General features: G+C 40.9%; 1 protein-coding gene across 7 annotated transcripts in view; it reads right to left on the bottom strand.

Annotated features, from left to right (window-relative positions):
- Positions 1 to 16,927, bottom strand: part of TASOR (transcription activation suppressor) — a 67,456-nt gene that overhangs the window by 32,035 nt on the left and 18,494 nt on the right. For 6 of the 7 annotated variants that reach the window (XR_004692009.2, XR_004692008.2, XM_035106353.2 and 3 more), the window contains exons 9-17: positions 14,634 to 14,739; positions 14,118 to 14,218; positions 9,502 to 9,605; positions 9,085 to 9,157; positions 8,923 to 8,991; positions 7,362 to 8,012; positions 6,624 to 6,976; positions 2,202 to 2,346; positions 596 to 652 (exon numbers count right to left, since the gene is read on the bottom strand). Coding sequence is in view for 5 of the 7 variants with exons in the window: in XM_035106353.2 (XP_034962244.2) it covers positions 596 to 652; positions 2,202 to 2,346; positions 6,624 to 6,976; positions 7,362 to 8,012; positions 8,923 to 8,991; positions 9,085 to 9,157; positions 9,502 to 9,605; positions 14,118 to 14,218; positions 14,634 to 14,739 (1,659 nt within the window). In the remaining 2 variants the exon portion in view is untranslated. The remainder of the gene's footprint in view (positions 1 to 595; positions 653 to 2,201; positions 2,347 to 6,623; positions 6,977 to 7,361; positions 8,013 to 8,922; positions 8,992 to 9,084; positions 9,158 to 9,501; positions 9,606 to 14,117; positions 14,219 to 14,633; positions 14,740 to 16,927) is intronic. The other variant, XM_035106354.2, reaches the window with a different exon arrangement.

The raw sequence follows: 16,927 nt of genomic DNA, 5'->3' as shown, positions 1-16,927 counted from the left end.
GGTAAAAAGGTAAAGGACCCCTGGCAGGTTAAGTCCAGTCAAAGGCGATTATGGGGTGAGGCATTCATCTCACTCTCAGGCCGAGAGAGCCAGCGTTTGTCCACAGAAAGCTTTCTGGGTCGTGTGGCCAGCATGACTCAACTGCTTCTGGTGCAACGGAACACCGTGACAGAAACCAGAGCGCACGGAAACGCTGTTCACCTTCCCGCCACAGCAGTATCCATTTATCTACTTGCACTGGCGTGCTTTTGAACTGCTAGGTTGGCAGCAGCTGGGACAGAGCAACAGGAGCTCACCCCGGTGCAGGGATTCAAACCGCCGACCTTCTGATCGGCAAGCCCAAGAGGTTCAGTGGTTTAGACCACAGCGCCACCCGCATCCTGCATCAAGGATTTTAACTACAGTTGCTCCCATGTTACCTGGGTGCCTTAAATCAACTGTATTTCTCTAGTTTCAAACTCTGAATATACTTGCTTTGGTGGATTCATTTCCTTAACTATATTTGGGGGGAGGGGAGACTACCAAGGAACTGTGTTTTTTTTTTAAAGCTATCTGGACAGCAAGGAGCATATGCAATAAAGGCCACCCTTCTCACCTGTTTGGTTATCTCCATGTTCTCTCAGTTGCTCTTCAGGAACTCTTCCTGCCCCTCCTGAGGGAGAGCAGCAGTTAGCAAGGTTATAGAGTTTCTCAAGATGTATAATGTATATCCTCACACACTTCTTGTGCTACAGCACCAATTTAAGATAGTTAGCCCACTTTAGAGAGTATAAAATTAATTATTGGTATTAATTTCCAACATATTTGGGTATCATAGGTCTCTTTCATTCTGGGAAAGATTTGAATTCCAGAATTCATTACATCTGTTAAAACTGCAAAAGGCAGCAGACTGGGGATTCCCCATTTTAAGTGCTTTGGTGCACTGGGGGTTGAGCTACCTAACCATGCCACTGCTGCTCCCACACCCATATTGTATCAAATACTCTCTGCTTCTCAGTGAAAAATATGGTGTAGAATATGCTGTTCAAAACTTTTTCTTTCAAGTCTTTAATACAAATATGGAAACTACCACCAAAAGCAAGTAGACCCAGTTGCTGCTGTTTGATGAAACAAATGTTCCTCCAAATATCAAAACAGCATTTTAGAAGATAGGTAACAGTTCAAATAATGAGAAGCAACAATAAAAAGGCACCCCACTGTACAAATTTCAGTAAAAGAGAATCTTTCAGAAATTCATCTGTCTCTCCTTTCAGTGTACTAGGCTAAAATGCTTACGCAACTTCGGAGCTTTTTGAAAAGGGTTACGGTAACAACTGACAAAGGAGTAAGACAAGCTGGAAGACCTTGCAAGGCAGACTTGCTTCGGCAAAGTTTGCCCCGACAAGGTTCAGTATTGCCCTCAAATTATTACATTGCACACAGAGGTTGCCTAGAAAGGTTTTGTACTAGCCCTCAGCCAAGGTTTTAAAAAAGTTTGTCTGAGATTGCATGCAATGTGTCAGTTTAGTAATGGCCTACTGGCAACCTCTATACCAAATCCAGCCTATGAAGCAATTTTATCCGGTCACCCTTTCATATTTTGATCAAGGTGTGGTAAAACATTTGCCTAGTTTCACTCATACAAAAAACCCCAAACAACTAGAATTCAAGGTAAGCGATAGCATATACTCTTTATAAAATCCTTTTGAGTTTTGTAATGTACACAGCTGTGCCGACTGTATGCCCTTGTAATAGTGAAGCCCTTGCTGGTAGATAGCACTAATTTTAATCTACAGCCGGACCATCCACGAGTATGTCAACATATGGCAAAACATTACTTTCAACCCCAGAACACTATCTGAAGACACAGATTTTATGGCTTACTGGGTCTCTTCCAACTTTACTCCCTCCCATTCACAAAATCCTAATGTGCCCACTTCCAGAAAGATGTACTGTACTGTGTATGATAGAACCAGTAGATCTAATCTCAACAGTTATTGCTTATTTGCTTAAATAAAATGAGGCTTAGTCACAATACTATATACACAGAGGGTTTTCCAAAATGTGGTTTTCACTGCCATAAACACTATCAGAATAACCTGATCAGAATTCAAATATTACTGGAATATGTAATAGTATGCACACATCCCTTTTGCCATTTTAAGAACTGGGTATCAGAAAGACACAAAACTAGGTTTTATATTTACAAAGTTGTTACTTACCTGTGATTGGAATCAGCTTCCAGTGCATTTCAGTCGATTCAACATTGTATGAGCCAGAATGTTGTCTATGATAAGTCTGTTCAATGGGTGTGCTAGGACATGGGCTACCACCATCAAAGCTACTTACACTTCCAGTGCTCGTTTCCTAAACAAACACATAGTACAGTAGTCTCAATTGATAATTCTAACTTGTTACCTTTTAGCCATCGCAATGTAAAAATATTTTAAGCGTCTCTATGAAAACAATTTTGCCTTTAAATCACTTGCTGTTTAAGTACTTTGAAAAAAATCTTCCCACAGCCAATGCATGTTTACTCAGAAATCACAGTATTTTTAACAGAAGCATTTGTCCCCAAAACAACTTGAGGAAAAGTCAACCCCTTGAAACCCAGTTTGGTTAATGGAAAATTCAGATTACACACTAGTTAGAACAAATGTAACTCGTCTTTGTTATCAACCAATATAGATCTAAATTATATTACATGAAACAGTTGTGAACTTCCAGAATCCCTTTCTTCATTAAAGCAAAATACAACTTCTGAAATAAAGGGAAAAGGCAAAAAGGCAAAAGAGACCAGAAAGACTGAGTCTTGCCATTACTGAAAACAAAAAAGTAGCAAAATTGAGTAATAGATGCATACATTAAAGAAATGTAAACAAGCAAAACAAATAAATGCGCAGATACTATGGGTGAAGGCCCTTTAAAACTGGCCCATCAATAAGGTGTAATCAGTTACCATCTTTCTTTACTTAGAACCTGTAAATGGCTCATTGGGTTGGGTTACTGCTTGGTGGGCATTATTATTATTATTATTAAGTTGATCGGGTAAGAAGCACACGGTATAGGCAGTTAGTGACTGTTGTGTGCCAGACCCCCCTTTTAATCTGGGTTAGTGCAGTTGTCCTATCAGCCAGCCCTTGGGTCCACGACTGCTGTTGCTGAATGCCAGGCCAACGCTGAGTAAGACCTCCCTCACTCAGTGGATTTCCAGGTGGCTCTGGAGGATTCCCAGATTATATGACTGGCGCTCCTGTCAAAGCACTGGCTGATCTCTGGAACAACTGAATGACTCGGGCTGTTGATATGATCACCCCAGAGTACCATCTCCTACTTCATAGAGCCTGTTTGGCTCCTTGGTATACTCCAAAGCTTGGAGTGATGAAACAAGCTGGGAGATGGCTCAAACATAAGAGAAAAAATGGGTTGAATGTAATTGAACACTGGTGAGGGAGGGCTCATAATAAAGCCTACCTAGGGGCAGTGAAGTCAGCAAAGGCAGCACACTTTGTGCCATTTGGTAGCTTTTCCAGGTAGCGTGGGGCCTCTTACAGTCTGGCACTGGAGGTGGAGGAACAGATGGTGGCTTGCTGGGACTTCGTTTGCACAGCATTTTGAGGACAAAATCACTTGCATCCACCAGGATCTTGACTCTGCTATTTCAGCAGATGAATCTCAAGGGGTTTCCAGAACACTATCTAGTCCTCTTCTGTTGGACGAGTTTCAATTAGTAAAGCTTGAGGACATGGACAATGTGCTTGGATTGATCAGGGTAACCAATTGCGCTTTGAACTCTTTTCCTTCTTGGCTGATAAAAACTAGCAGTAAAGGTAAAGGTAAAGGGACCCCTGACCATTAGGTCTAGTCACGGACGCCTCTGGGGATGCGGCGCTCATCTCACTTTACTGGCCGAGGGAGCCGGCGTACAACTTCCGGGTCATGAGGCCAGCATGACTTAAGCCGCTTCTGGCAAACCAGAGCAGCGCATGGAAACGCTGTTTACCTTCCCGCCGGAGTGGTACCTATTTATCTACTTGCACTTTGACGTGCTTTCGAACTGCTAGGTGGGCAGGAGCTGGGACCAAGCAACGGGAGCTAACCCCGTCGCAGGGATTCGAACCACCAACCTTCTGATCGGCAAGCCCTAGGCTCAGTGGTTTAACCCACATCGCCACCCATGTGGTGAAAACTATCAGAGAGGTGATTAATGCCTCATTGTGAAAGGGGGTGGTCCTGCTTGCTTGAAGGAGATACTGTAGTGGTAAAACCACTCCTCAAGAAACCCTCTCTGGGTTCAGAAAATCAGAAAATCTAAGTAACTACTGGCCAGTTGCCTATCTCCCCTTCTTGGACAAGGTTCTTGAGCAGGTGGCTGTGGACCAGATCCAGGTGCTCTGGGAGGAAACAGATTTTCTAGATCCATTTCAATTGGGGTTTAGGCCCGGTTTTGGCACAGAAACTGTTTTGGTCACCTTGTATGATGACCTCTGTCAGGAGAGACAGGAAAAATGTGTTCCTCTTAATTCTCAACTTCTCAGCGGCCTTCGGTACCACTGACCATGGCATCCTCCCTAGAGTTGCTCTCCTGGTTAGGGGTAGGTGCCACCACTTTGTGTTGGTTCCAGTCCTTGGATGGTCGTTTCCAGAGGGTGATGTTTGAGGAATGCTTTTCAGCTCCATGGAACCTTCAATGCAGGGTTCCTCAGGGCTCGATTTTATCCCCTGTGCTGTTTAACATCCACATGAAACCACTGAGTGTGGTTATCTGGAGGTCTGGAGTATGTTGTCAGCATTATGACAACTCTACTTCTCCTTTACATCTGCAGATGTAGCAGTTGGTGTGCGTTGTCTTGCCTCAGTAATGGACTGGATGAGAGCGAACAAACTAAAACTCAATCCTGATAACTGAGGCACTGTTAGTGGGTGGTTCCTTAGACTGGATGTATGGGAGCTTGCCTGCTCTTGATGGGGTTATACTCCCTCTGAAGGAGTGGGTACATAGCTTAGGGGCACTTTTGGAGCCTTTGCTGCTATAGCCCTTCTGTAAGTCAACCTGTGTATGAAAGAGTAGGATGATTCCTTTCTAAGCTCTGCTTACGTATGAACCCACCCACCCCATACATAGGGACTCTCCTTCTCTTCCCTTTGCTGCCATAGCCAAACATCTCTGCCAAGAAGTCTATCTTCTTTCCCTTCCAGATTCCTAACCCAGTATGAAAAGTGCTATTAGCAGTAGCAATAGCAGAGTCTGATGACATTTCCCACCAGAATGGCGAAGGAAATTTTATTAACCTTGTCACTGAGATCAGATGCCCTTCTCCATAAAAAAAGAAGAGTGTGGGATAAATCCAGCCTCATTTAACCATGCTCAGTCTAATTAAAACATGAATGGGTTAAGACCATAGCTATCCTGCCAGGCTTAGGTAAGTCACACCTGCTCACTTTGGGAGGAAGGATAACCAAAACCCTTGTTGTCTCCTTTTCCACCACGGGAAACCGACCAGTAAGGATGTCCAAGCTGGGTGGTCCAAGCTTAGACCGTGTGACTTTAGCAAGCCATCTTTGTGTTTCTATACAAATAATTTAGAAACATTTACAAATTCTGAAATTAAGTTTAACTGCCCGTCTTTTCTTGCTATTGTATGGAAAAGCCCATGAAACTGACCTTTGAAGATTTTGTAAGTAAATCATTTTTAACTTACCAAACATGTGGTCTCTTTCAATTCTAAGGGAAGTGGGAAACTTTGGGAATAACTTAGAATGGAATATATTAAATGTCTATTTCCACACTTTATTTTGCTGCATGTTTTGTGATTGTAAATCTCTGTTGGGGCTCAATCTCCAAAGAGTGCTTGCTCCAAAACTGGATCTAGGCATCCAGGGAATTCTCATTTTACTATTTAACCAAATTGCTAAAATACCAACACATATCAGCAAAAGAGTCACTGGGAGCATACATCTAGAATATTACTTATGCAGAATAGGGACGTGGAAAGAACACACAGCATCTAGGTTGATAATTATTCTTCAGTCTCCAGTTAAAGCTGTTAGTCCTTTTCCACCTCAAAATATAAATTCAATGGACACAAATGCAGTTGTTCATTACAGCAGAACTTCTTCATGGCAAACTACCCTCAACCTTATACCTTTCCTATTTCCTACCCCGCCCCCTGCCCCCACCACTACTATAATCCAAAACTGCATGAGTAAGTGAATTTAGCTTTGGTCTTGTTCAATCTACCCCTTTACTTTTCACTGTTTCAGGAGTTGGGCAATTTTAACAGTCAAACTGGAGATACAGAAGCCACAAATACAAATGCTAAAAAGAACCCGTATTTTATATACAGTCATACCTCATGATATGTCCGCTTCCTGTTGCGTCTTTTCAGGTTACGGACGTGCCGAACCCGCAAGTCCCAGAACGGGTTACTTCCGGGTTTGGTGCATCCGTAACCTGCGTGCATGTGCAGAAGTGCCACATTGTGTCATGCACGTGCACAGATGCAGTTCTTCATGTTGCGGCCTTTTCATGTTGCAAACAGGCCGCCGGAACGGATCCTGTTCGCAACATGAGGTACCACTGTACACCAAATGCATCTACTGAAATTTTAGAAGCAGTTTCTAATATTCTTAGAGATTCTTACTTTTAAATGTTGGGTATGATCAATGTCTACTTCACAAGCAGAAACAACAGAAGAATAAGGCAAGCATGATGCATTCACTTCCAACTTTGGGGTTTGAGGGTCCTTGACTTGAACATTTTCAACTTGTGAAGCATTAAGTAAGTTCTTGATCTGTGGTAGAATTGAGTTGTATTCAACCAGTTGCTCTGAATAGCTTTCTGCGGAATCTTGCTTCTTAGCCATTGCTGAAATCCGCTTTAGGAAATCATATACGTCATTACTGGGAGTATTAGCAACATTTTGCTGCCTCAAATCTGTATCATGTCCACCAAGGTTACGTATAACTGAAAGAAGCGATTCAGTTGCTCTGTCCCCTAGAAACCAAGGACGGGGAATTGGGGAAAACATGAAGTTATGCTAAAAGTTATTTGCCATCCTTTAGTTAGTTGACATAGCCAATACAAATAAATTAGTATTATTATTACAATTTAGAAAATTTATAAACCGCTTGCTCAATTCTATATAGAACAAGACTAAAATATGCAAAGCAATTAAAAAAGTATACATAAAACCATTAACAAAACATTAAAACAAATCTAATGAAATCATGTGTCTGGAGAGACCAGCTGAAACTAACAGTATAGTGAAGGTGCCTGCCTAATTTCAATATGCAGGCAGTTCCAGAGCACAGCCACAGCCGCAGCCACACTAAAAGAACAACTTTTTCATAGACCGAAAGTAGCTTATGAAAGCTCTTACCTTCATACTGACAAACGTTTTCTGAGGACTCACTAGTTTTCAGCTTTTGCTTCAGTCTGCTTTCATTTCTGTTGTCTTCTGTGTCAGAGTCTCTATCTACATTTTTCTTCCTACACTGAATTAAGTTAATCAACTCTTTAATACTTTCTTGATCATAATCCCCAGGGTCACCAGGTTTTCTCTTGGCAACTACAGTTTCACTTTTAGAACCATTTCTTTTCCTAGCTTTTCTCCTTCTGTAGTCAGATTCCTCCTCTGTGGCTTCATAATCTGAAATAGGACTAAACTGCTGAGGCTTCCGATTTCCATCCATAATTTTTTTTGCTTTAGAAACAGAAATCTGGTAGGTTTCAGAACCAAAAATGTAGTTGTGTAAGGCGCTTTCAATATTGGATTTGTTTTTTGGTGCAGGATATAGGTGCTTTTTCTCATCCAAGACTGTGCTATAATTATATAAAGTAAATTTAATGTTTCGCTTCAGATAATCATTTATATGCTTTTCCACCGCAGTATTTAAGTCAGCTTTAGGGTCTTTACGAGAATGAATAAAACCATAATGTAGCGACTGAATAAATCTTGTAAATTCCGGCATAACCACATGGGCTTCCTGCGTTAATAACGTATTTGCACTTTTCTGTTCATTTTTTAGAACTGTGTTTAAAATAAAAGCAGAAAGACAAATGCAAGATAGAAAAATCAGTCATTTAAGCAAGTAACACAACTCTTAATACATTTTTAACTTATATCTTGACTCCCTTCCCCCCCCCGAGTTTAAAATAGTATATACAGTTCTCCTGCACCACTTTATCTTCAAAACTTGAGATAGGTTACCGTATTTTTCCATGTATAAGACTAGGTTTTCCCCTTTAAAATAATGTACAAAATTTGGGGGCGTCTTATACACGGATAGATCTCTCCCCATTTTCTTAAATTGGGGTCCCCCAAAATAGGGGAAGTCTTATACATGGGGGTGTCTTATAGACGGAAAAATATGGTAAAAGGATCTGAACATTGTCCCCCAGGACCTAGTCATTAAACCACACTCACTTGGGGTTAAAAAGGAAATTCCAATTATATTATAAGACAGCAATTTGCATTAGCAGGGGACTATTAGAAATCCTTTTTCTTCCCATATTTGTATCTAATAATATCTCATGATTTTGAGTATAACTTTTATGAGCTGTCAACAGTTCTCTTCCTACAGCATTTCTAATGGCCAAGAGTGATGCAATTTGTAGTGAAGCAACATATTTAGAGCTACAGGTTCCCTGCCTCTGTGATTAAGCCAATGATGAGTATGTATCAACTCTAAATGATTCTAAACATATAAATTCCATACAAGCTTTCTGCAGCGCTTTTAATCACTATTTGTAATGTGTTGTATTGTTGTGGCAACCATATCCACCTTCCCAGCAATGAAAGCATCCTGCTCTTATCTAATGGACCATTCAAATTCCAGAAGCCACCTTCCTTCTCAGACAAGTTCCTCCAACTTTTTTATTGATATGCTATCAAACCTTTATTAGGCAATACATTGGTACATTATAGATTAAAAACTTACTTGAAGTCACAACCCCTCTAGGTTTCCGAAATAGAAACAATGCCTGCAGAATGTGAGGCTTTCGGCTGTCTGAATAAAGAGGGGGGGAAAGGCACACTATAATTAATGAAGCTATTAATTAAAACAAACAAATCTGAATTGTCGAAGAAACAAGTTGCATACCATATGGGGAAGCCATTTGATAAGAAGAAAGCAGCAAGAGATATCCCCTGTCTACAAGTGGTTTTACAATAACCTGAAAAAAGAAGTTTACACAATTTACACAACATAAAAATGATACCCCTAATTCTAGATAATGCATATTAAATTTGGAACACCCACTCTTGCATCCATGTCCAGCTTGAAGGCCTCCCACAGGCATCTCATCAGCCACTGTGGGAAAAGGATGCTGAACTAGATGGGCCATTGGCCTGATCCAACAAGCTCTTCTTATATTCTTAAAGTGTGGAGCAAGATGGCAGGCACTGTCCTGCTCATGATGTATTTTCATAAAATATGAACTGACCAAATTATTCTCAGAACCTCTCTCAGTGGAATAACTATGCACATAGTAAAGTTATGAAAAGATGCTCTACTCACTAGTTTGTCTGTCTCTAGCTTTTGAAGTAAACCTTCCAAATTACTTCCTGATCTAGACTTTTCCACAACTTCATACAGACTGCAATACATTCCATTCCTGAACTCTGAAAAGGTAAAAAGAAGAACATCTATTAGTCTCTTCTGCCAAAGGGCCAAGCAAGCAAATATCTGTCTGTATGGGCTTGGATTTTAAGTAACACAAGCAGAAACTACTTGAAATTCAGATCCCCTCCTTCCTTTGCACTCCCCCAAATACCTCTCAATTGGTAAGGTGATCCTTCTGAACAGCATAGGACTGCTGTAGAATAAGCCAATTGCCCAAAGTTAAACAAAACTACATTGTAAGAACTCTGTATGTTTGCACAAAGCAGCCCTGCATGATTTGGGGGCAATTCCCTCCACACCACATTGTTTAGGAGGATCCCAGACTGCTCAGAGAGGGTTGGAGGGGATCATATGGGGGTGGGATGGGAAAGTCCTCTTGCATTATATCTTCCTTCTGCTTGAAATACATAGGATCAAAGCCATTATGTATTATTTAAACACACATGTCCATACTGGTTTTCCATTTTAAAATAGTTCACAAAAGTAACAATGAGTAACAAAAACAACAGATAACTATAAGGTTTACTCCAAAAAAAAAAAGTTTTTTTCTCACGTACATTTTAAAAAATCAGTTAAAGTAGAGCATACAAATCCACAAACCACTAAAATTATTTGTTAGGAAAGAGTTTCACCTACAATCAAAATAAAAGAAATGTTGGTGTCATTCTCAAGCTGTTCAGAGATGGCAGTCCATATTCAATGCATCACTCACAAGAGGGCATTCCATAAACAAGAGGTCCTACTCCCAGCCACCATTACCCCATAGGTACCTAGAAGAGGGTCTCTGGATAGCAATATGAAGGCCTGGGGGGGGGAGCTAGAAAAAAAATGGGGCAGGGACACTTTCCCCCATCCCCCCCCCAAAAAAACCCTTTCTTTTCTTTTCTTTTTGCCAAAAGAAACCCTGGAAACATTGGGGAAGTTTGGATGATGAAATATTTTCTTTTAGAATGATTGTTAAACACCTTATTTAAGTCTTCATATATTTACACTCCCAAAATGATTTCTAAAAGCTGTGTTAACTGGAAGATTTTTCTGTAGGACCATGTATAGTAGCAGATCTTCACAATTCGTACATATTGAGGGCAAGCGTGTCTTGTTGTACACTAAGTAAAACTCTCAGATAGAATAAGAAGATGCATTTCTGACTCCCACTGTTACAAGAGAAGGAAGAATAATTTGGTGCCTTATTTGCTTGTGGGCTTCCTCTTGTTGGCATAGTTGGTAGATTTGTTTCTACCGGTATGTTTTTGACTAAGCCTCAAAGGACTTAAGAGAAAGTACAATTTTTAGAAGTCCATAATAAATATGATGAAGTAGAAACAGCTCACAAAATGAGAGTAATTAAATTTCATGTAGTATTCATGGAAACTTTGTTTCTTCTCCACACACTTCTCTGCTTTTTTTTATTACAGAAATGAGTGCTGTGTATCTGCTTCACACTGTGGAAGGCTGGAGAAGACATATTCACTGTTTTACTATAATGATGGTTTCTTCTGGTTTTACTCGTTTCTGCCTACTACTCAAAAACTGGCAAAATGACACAAGCAAGTTCCTTACACTTCATCTGTTTGTAACCCCATTTACACTTAAAAAGCAAATTCAGCTAATAATTGTCTGAATGAGCTGTACTTTTAATATATCAAACTATACTGAATGCAAACCAAGTTATACAAAGCACATTTTATGTTCCTAAAGTAACAATGACTTTTGATCTATGAAGGGCACTAAGAAAAGAGTTGGTGTTATATATGTTCAAGCCAGTGTACTCAAATCAACAGTCTGCCTGCTGTATTCTGAGCTATTTAAAATTTATGAACCATCTTCAAAGGCAGCACTACAAGCAACACACTGCAGTAATCTAACCTGGATGTTACAAAAGGGCTGGTAACTGCTTACAAGTAAAGGTTGGATCCAACAAAAAACAAAGCTGTGTACAAGTGTAACCTAATCAAAAGTGAGCAAGACACAGCTTTACACATCCGCTTAACCACCCACTAACAGTATATAACATCTTGTCTAGACTGAGTTTCAGTATTAGCCCTCATCTAATCCATTAGACTCGAGGCACCAATTCAGCACTTCCACTGTCTTGGTAGATTTTGATGCTGAGGAGAAACAAAACTGGGTGCCACGAGGATACTAATGGCAACTGGCTGCGAACAACCTCTGTCAGCAGATTCACAAAGACATTATTAAACAGCATGAAGGCCATCTCCACCATCATTATCCAAAATATATATGCCAGGAAGGAGCAGAACCAGCTCAAAATGGTGCCTCCCACCAACATTCCAGATGGACAATCCAAAAGCATAATCCAGAAGCATACTGTGACTGATGGTACTGAAGGAGCAAAAACCAAGAAATCCAGAAGAACCAACAAGTCATACTCTACTGTAGCTGTCACTTTGGTACCAGGGTGACCAAAGCAGTTTCAATGACAAAACTGGTCCTGTATCCAGATTCAAAGAGGTCTTAGATACTATGTTTCATCCAATAATCCCAAGATTGTTGTTGTTTAGTCGTTTAGTCGTGTCCGACTCTTCGTGACCCCATGGACCATAGCACGCCAGGCACTCCTGTCTCGCACTGCCTCCCGCAGTTTGGTCAAACTCATGTTCGTAGCTTCGAGAACACTGTCCAACCATCTTGTCCTCTGTCGTCCCCTTCTCCTAGTGCCCTCAATCTTTCCCAACATCAGGGTCTTTTCCAAGGATTCTTCTCTTCTCATGAGGTGGCCAAAGTATTGGAGCCTCAGCTTCACGATCTGTCCTTCCAGGGAGCACTCAGGGCTGATTTCCTTAAGAATGGATAGGTTTGATCTTCTTGCAGTCCATGGGACTCTCAAGAGTCTCCTCCAGCACCATAATTCAAAAGCATCAATTCTTCGGCGATCAGCCTTCTTTATGGTCCAACTCTCACTTCCATACATCACTACTGGGAAAATCATAGCTTTAACTAAAAGGTGATGTCTCTGCTTTTTAAGATGCTGTCTAGGTTTGTCATTGCTTTTCTCCCAAGAAGCAGGCGTCTTTTAATTTCGTGACTGCTGTCACCATCTGCAGTGATCAAGGAGCCCAAGAAAGTAAAATCTCTCACTGCCTCCATTTCTTCCCCTTCTATTTGCCAGGAGGTGATGGGACCAGTGGCCATGATCTTGGTTTTTTTGATGTTGAGCTTCAGACCATATTTTGCGCTCTCCTCTTTCACCCTCATTAAAAGGTTCTTTAATTCCTCCTCGCTTTCTGCCATCAAGGTTGTGTCATCTGCATATCTGAGGTTGTTGATATTTCTTCCAGCAATCTTAATTCCGGCTTGGGATTCATCTAGTCCAGCCTTTCGCATGATGAATTCTGCATATAAGTTAAATAAGCAGGGAGACAATATACAGCCTTGTCGTACTCCTTTCCCAATTTTGAACCAATCAGATATTTGCTCCCAAAAGGGAGATTTGTGACCAGTCATAGTTATCGTGGGCTAAAGCAGATTCTCAAGGAGTGCCTGCGCAGCTGCATCCTCTAGGCAGATTTGACACAATGAGGCATGAATTATCTTCCGAACTGAGCCAATCATCCATCAGAAGTTATCAACTGCAACAGGCACTGGTTAAGCAGAAATGTGGTGGGCCTTATCCCATCAAAAACATTGGCAATATCTGCTTGGATGAATTTCAGGTATTGCAGTCTAAGATGCGGACAGACTTAGACTCTTAATTTCGTTACTTCTACAGCAGCTGTGGCATTCAACCCTCAAGATGGATCAGATGTGAATGATAGCTCAGTCGGTAGAGCATGGGGCTCTTAATGTCAGGGTTGTAGGTTCTAGCCCCACATTGGGCAAAAGATTCCTGCATTGCAAGGGGGTGGACTAGATGACCCTTGCGGTCTCTTCCAACCTACAATTGTATGATACTATGAATACCAGCCAAGTGATTAGTAAATGCAACAGTGAGCTGCCAAGGGTTCTCTGATCATCCTGCAAGTCCATAGAGAGACTCAGTACTACAGTGGTACCTTGACTTACGAATTTAATCCGTTCCGAATGCACATTTGTAGGTCGGGAAATTCGTAAGTCGAAAAAAGCGGCTTTCCCCATAGGAATGCATTGGGGGGGAAATATTCGGAAATAATTTGTAAGCCGAGTAAACCGCATCTAAAAATTCGTAAGTCGAAAAAACTGCATCTAAAAACCGCCCACGGCTTTCATTCATAAGTCGAGTCGTTCGTAAGTCGAGGTACCACTGTACTTGAAATGGTTCTCTTGAACAACACTGTGTTGATGCAGTAGTGATGGAAATGTATTGCATCTTTGCCACCATCAATGCCACCAAGTGAGCTCTAAAATGAGCTCTAGCCTTTGTTCAGTTGGGTGTATTTGTCACTTGTTTTCTATCAATCTACTCTACTGCTTTATCACCCTAAGTTTACCAGTGACCTGAGCAATGAAAAGAATGCAGAAAGGCATCCATTAATAGATAAATAATGTTTTCCTTTAATTAGAAGAGACTTTACCTTCCCTTTCTCCTGAATATATTTCTTTCTGAAACACTCGTGGAAAGACATGCTTTAAGTGTTCAATGTTCATAACCAAGTCAACATCGAGCTTTTCAGGTCTAAAGATGAAAGAATAAAGAAATCTGAGTTTTTTTATCTCAGCAGCAATTGGTCACATTTTAGCTAAGGTTATAATTCTTACATCATTTTTTGATGGTATCTGAAGAAGTGTGCATGCACACGAAAGCTCATACCAAAATAAAAACTTAGTTGGTCTTTAAGGTGCTACTGAAGGAATTTTTTTATTTTACTTCGATCCAGACCAACACGGCTACCTACCTGTAACCAGAACTATGGAAGGCATCATTTTTTGAAGTAGTGTTGGAAGTGTGCATAGAAACACACTTTCTAGCAAAACAGAAAAGCTGGTCATATCATGCATAGAACTGAAGTGTTCCCAGTCCTTCAAGATCTGACATAATCTAGGCTAATAAATGAGGATTTCAGGTCCGTGTTTCAAAGTTTAATACTTACAGTTTGCAGGGAAGCAAAGGACGCATTTCTGATTTCAAAGCAGCATGGCATACAAGCGTCCCTCTGTTTAAAAGCTGCCCTTTCCATAAGGTGTAGGTTGCCTTATCTATGTGAAAAAAGAATAATGTACTTTGTAATACTTCTTATAAAAATGGTGCTTTGGAGATATGAGTTTAAATGGGATTCATTTATACCCACAAACTTCTATTAGAAGATGGCTTTGCAGACATGATCAGAGAAGTTAAATTTTCTTGAGTAAGTTTCTTTTTAGATGTGGCAGAAGGATTTTCAAGTGTCCCTTCTCCAAAGTAATGATATGAAAAGTTAAAAGTGCCATTGGTAACATGAAGAAATTGACAACTCAGCCTTGCATTTAATAACTCATCTGGTAACCATAGGCAACCTAGAATTTCATCCCAGCAAGTGAGTGGGCAGAAAGGAAGGGGAAGTGTTTCTATGCTTGCCACAGAGGAGAGAAAGCCCCTTTCTCTACGCTAGTACGGAAATTCAGGAAACTACCTGTCTACTGGCCTTCTACCAAACGGACTGGGATAGGAGGAACACAGTTGAGGGGCTTATACAGAAAGGCTTCCTTTCCTCTGTGGCTTATATAGAAACTCAGGACTTTGTGGACTTATTTACAAAGTTGGGAAAGTAGTGGACTTCAAGAAGAGAAATCACTATTTCTGCATGTGACAACTCCCAGTCTAATATGGAATTTTATAGGTTCCCCTGAAATACCACAGCAGATTCCAGAACTTACGAACATTATATAGTCAAATCACACTGCTTGGGTGTCAGTGGATGAAAATAATGAAGATGAGAAAGGCTATTTACCATAAAGTTCCAATCCATTTAGATGAAAGTATACCCCATCAAAGAGTATCAGTTTGGCTCTACTCCCATATGCCAAACAGCAAGAAAAAGAAAGAAGATGACCCTAGCATCAGTAGCATGCAGCAAAGAGCATGGTGACTGAGAACTACCTAATTGCTTAAAAGGGTGGGGGGAGGAGATGTGAATAGTAAAGAGAACAGAATAAAGATTGATGACAAGGTCATCCCCTTTTCCTCGCTATCTAATCCAAGCTCATGTCATGGTATATGTAGGTTTAACTATTCTCCTTCCACTTAATGGAATGGCATCCAAGGTGCTTAAGAACAGTGGCTTTCCTGATTGGATTCTCTTTGTGGGAGAAGCCTAAGAGGATTTTCTTGAAGATGTCAACCTTCTTGCGCTTTGTAAAAATGTCCATCAATTGTCATGCTTGTCTTGCAAATGTCCACCAACATGTGCTGTCTTTCACTGCTGCTGCCGCAGTAGACTGGTAAAACCATGGTTTGGTTGACAGGACTGTTCCTCAGAATTCCCTTGCATGCCACAACTCACTTCCTGGTTCATTGTAACTGTAGCTTGCCACGACATCTGAATTGAGCAGTTCATATGCACCACAAATCAAAATTGTACACCATAGCTTAACCACTGTGACTCTTCTCAGATGTTTAGGATGCAGAATGAGCTTTATATGCTTCCCAGAGATGAACTTTCATCAGAGCTTCATGCACTAAATCACATACACAGCTGTCAAGGTACTTAGTTCTGAGGTATTTGGGTCTCCAGCTTAAATTTCTTTCTTTTTGGACTCCTGTTTATGAGTTGTTACTGACTGACAATGAGTCTCCCACTCAAAACAGACTGACAATCATTATGAAGAGAGCCTTTTTTGAACCTGCAGTGGTCTGTCCTCCAAAGAGATGCTGCTAGATCCAAACACTTCTGGGCTGTTCTGACCTTCAATGAGGTCCTAAAATGGAAGAACCCACTGGAGTGGAATGTTTTCAAGCTCCGGTCATCAGGTACAAAGGAGGAACACGTATTCTGCTTCAGTCATCTTCTTCATTCTTGCTCATTGCAAGGCATTTTGCTCTTCATCAATCCTGCTTCCACTGGAGGACCAAACAATTAGGACACTGAACGGAAAACAGACCTACATTTCAGGTCATAGTAAGCTCACTACACCATAAATGGACACCTATATTCTTCCTGACGGCATGCACTGCCAAGACTTAGGTGTCTAGCAACATGGGGTAGTATTCAACTACTGTGTCTTGTCAGTGCAAGGATTTCCACTTGTGCCCCTGTGCACATCCCACACACTCTCCAAATCTGCTTCAGAAGGTTGGGGGAACCCCTAGAACAGATTTTGGGAAAAGGCAGAAGGAACATTCCATTGCACAATACATCTTTGCACTGACAGAATAAGAGACTTAGTGCTTTGTTGGATTCCATCCATG

The sequence above is a fragment of the Zootoca vivipara genome, chromosome 2, assembly GCF_963506605.1.
Source record: "Zootoca vivipara chromosome 2, rZooViv1.1, whole genome shotgun sequence".
NCBI lineage: Eukaryota > Metazoa > Chordata > Lepidosauria > Squamata > Lacertidae > Zootoca > Zootoca vivipara.
Note: the sequence above shows the minus strand (reverse complement) of the source record. Positions and strands in the feature narration are given on the sequence as shown.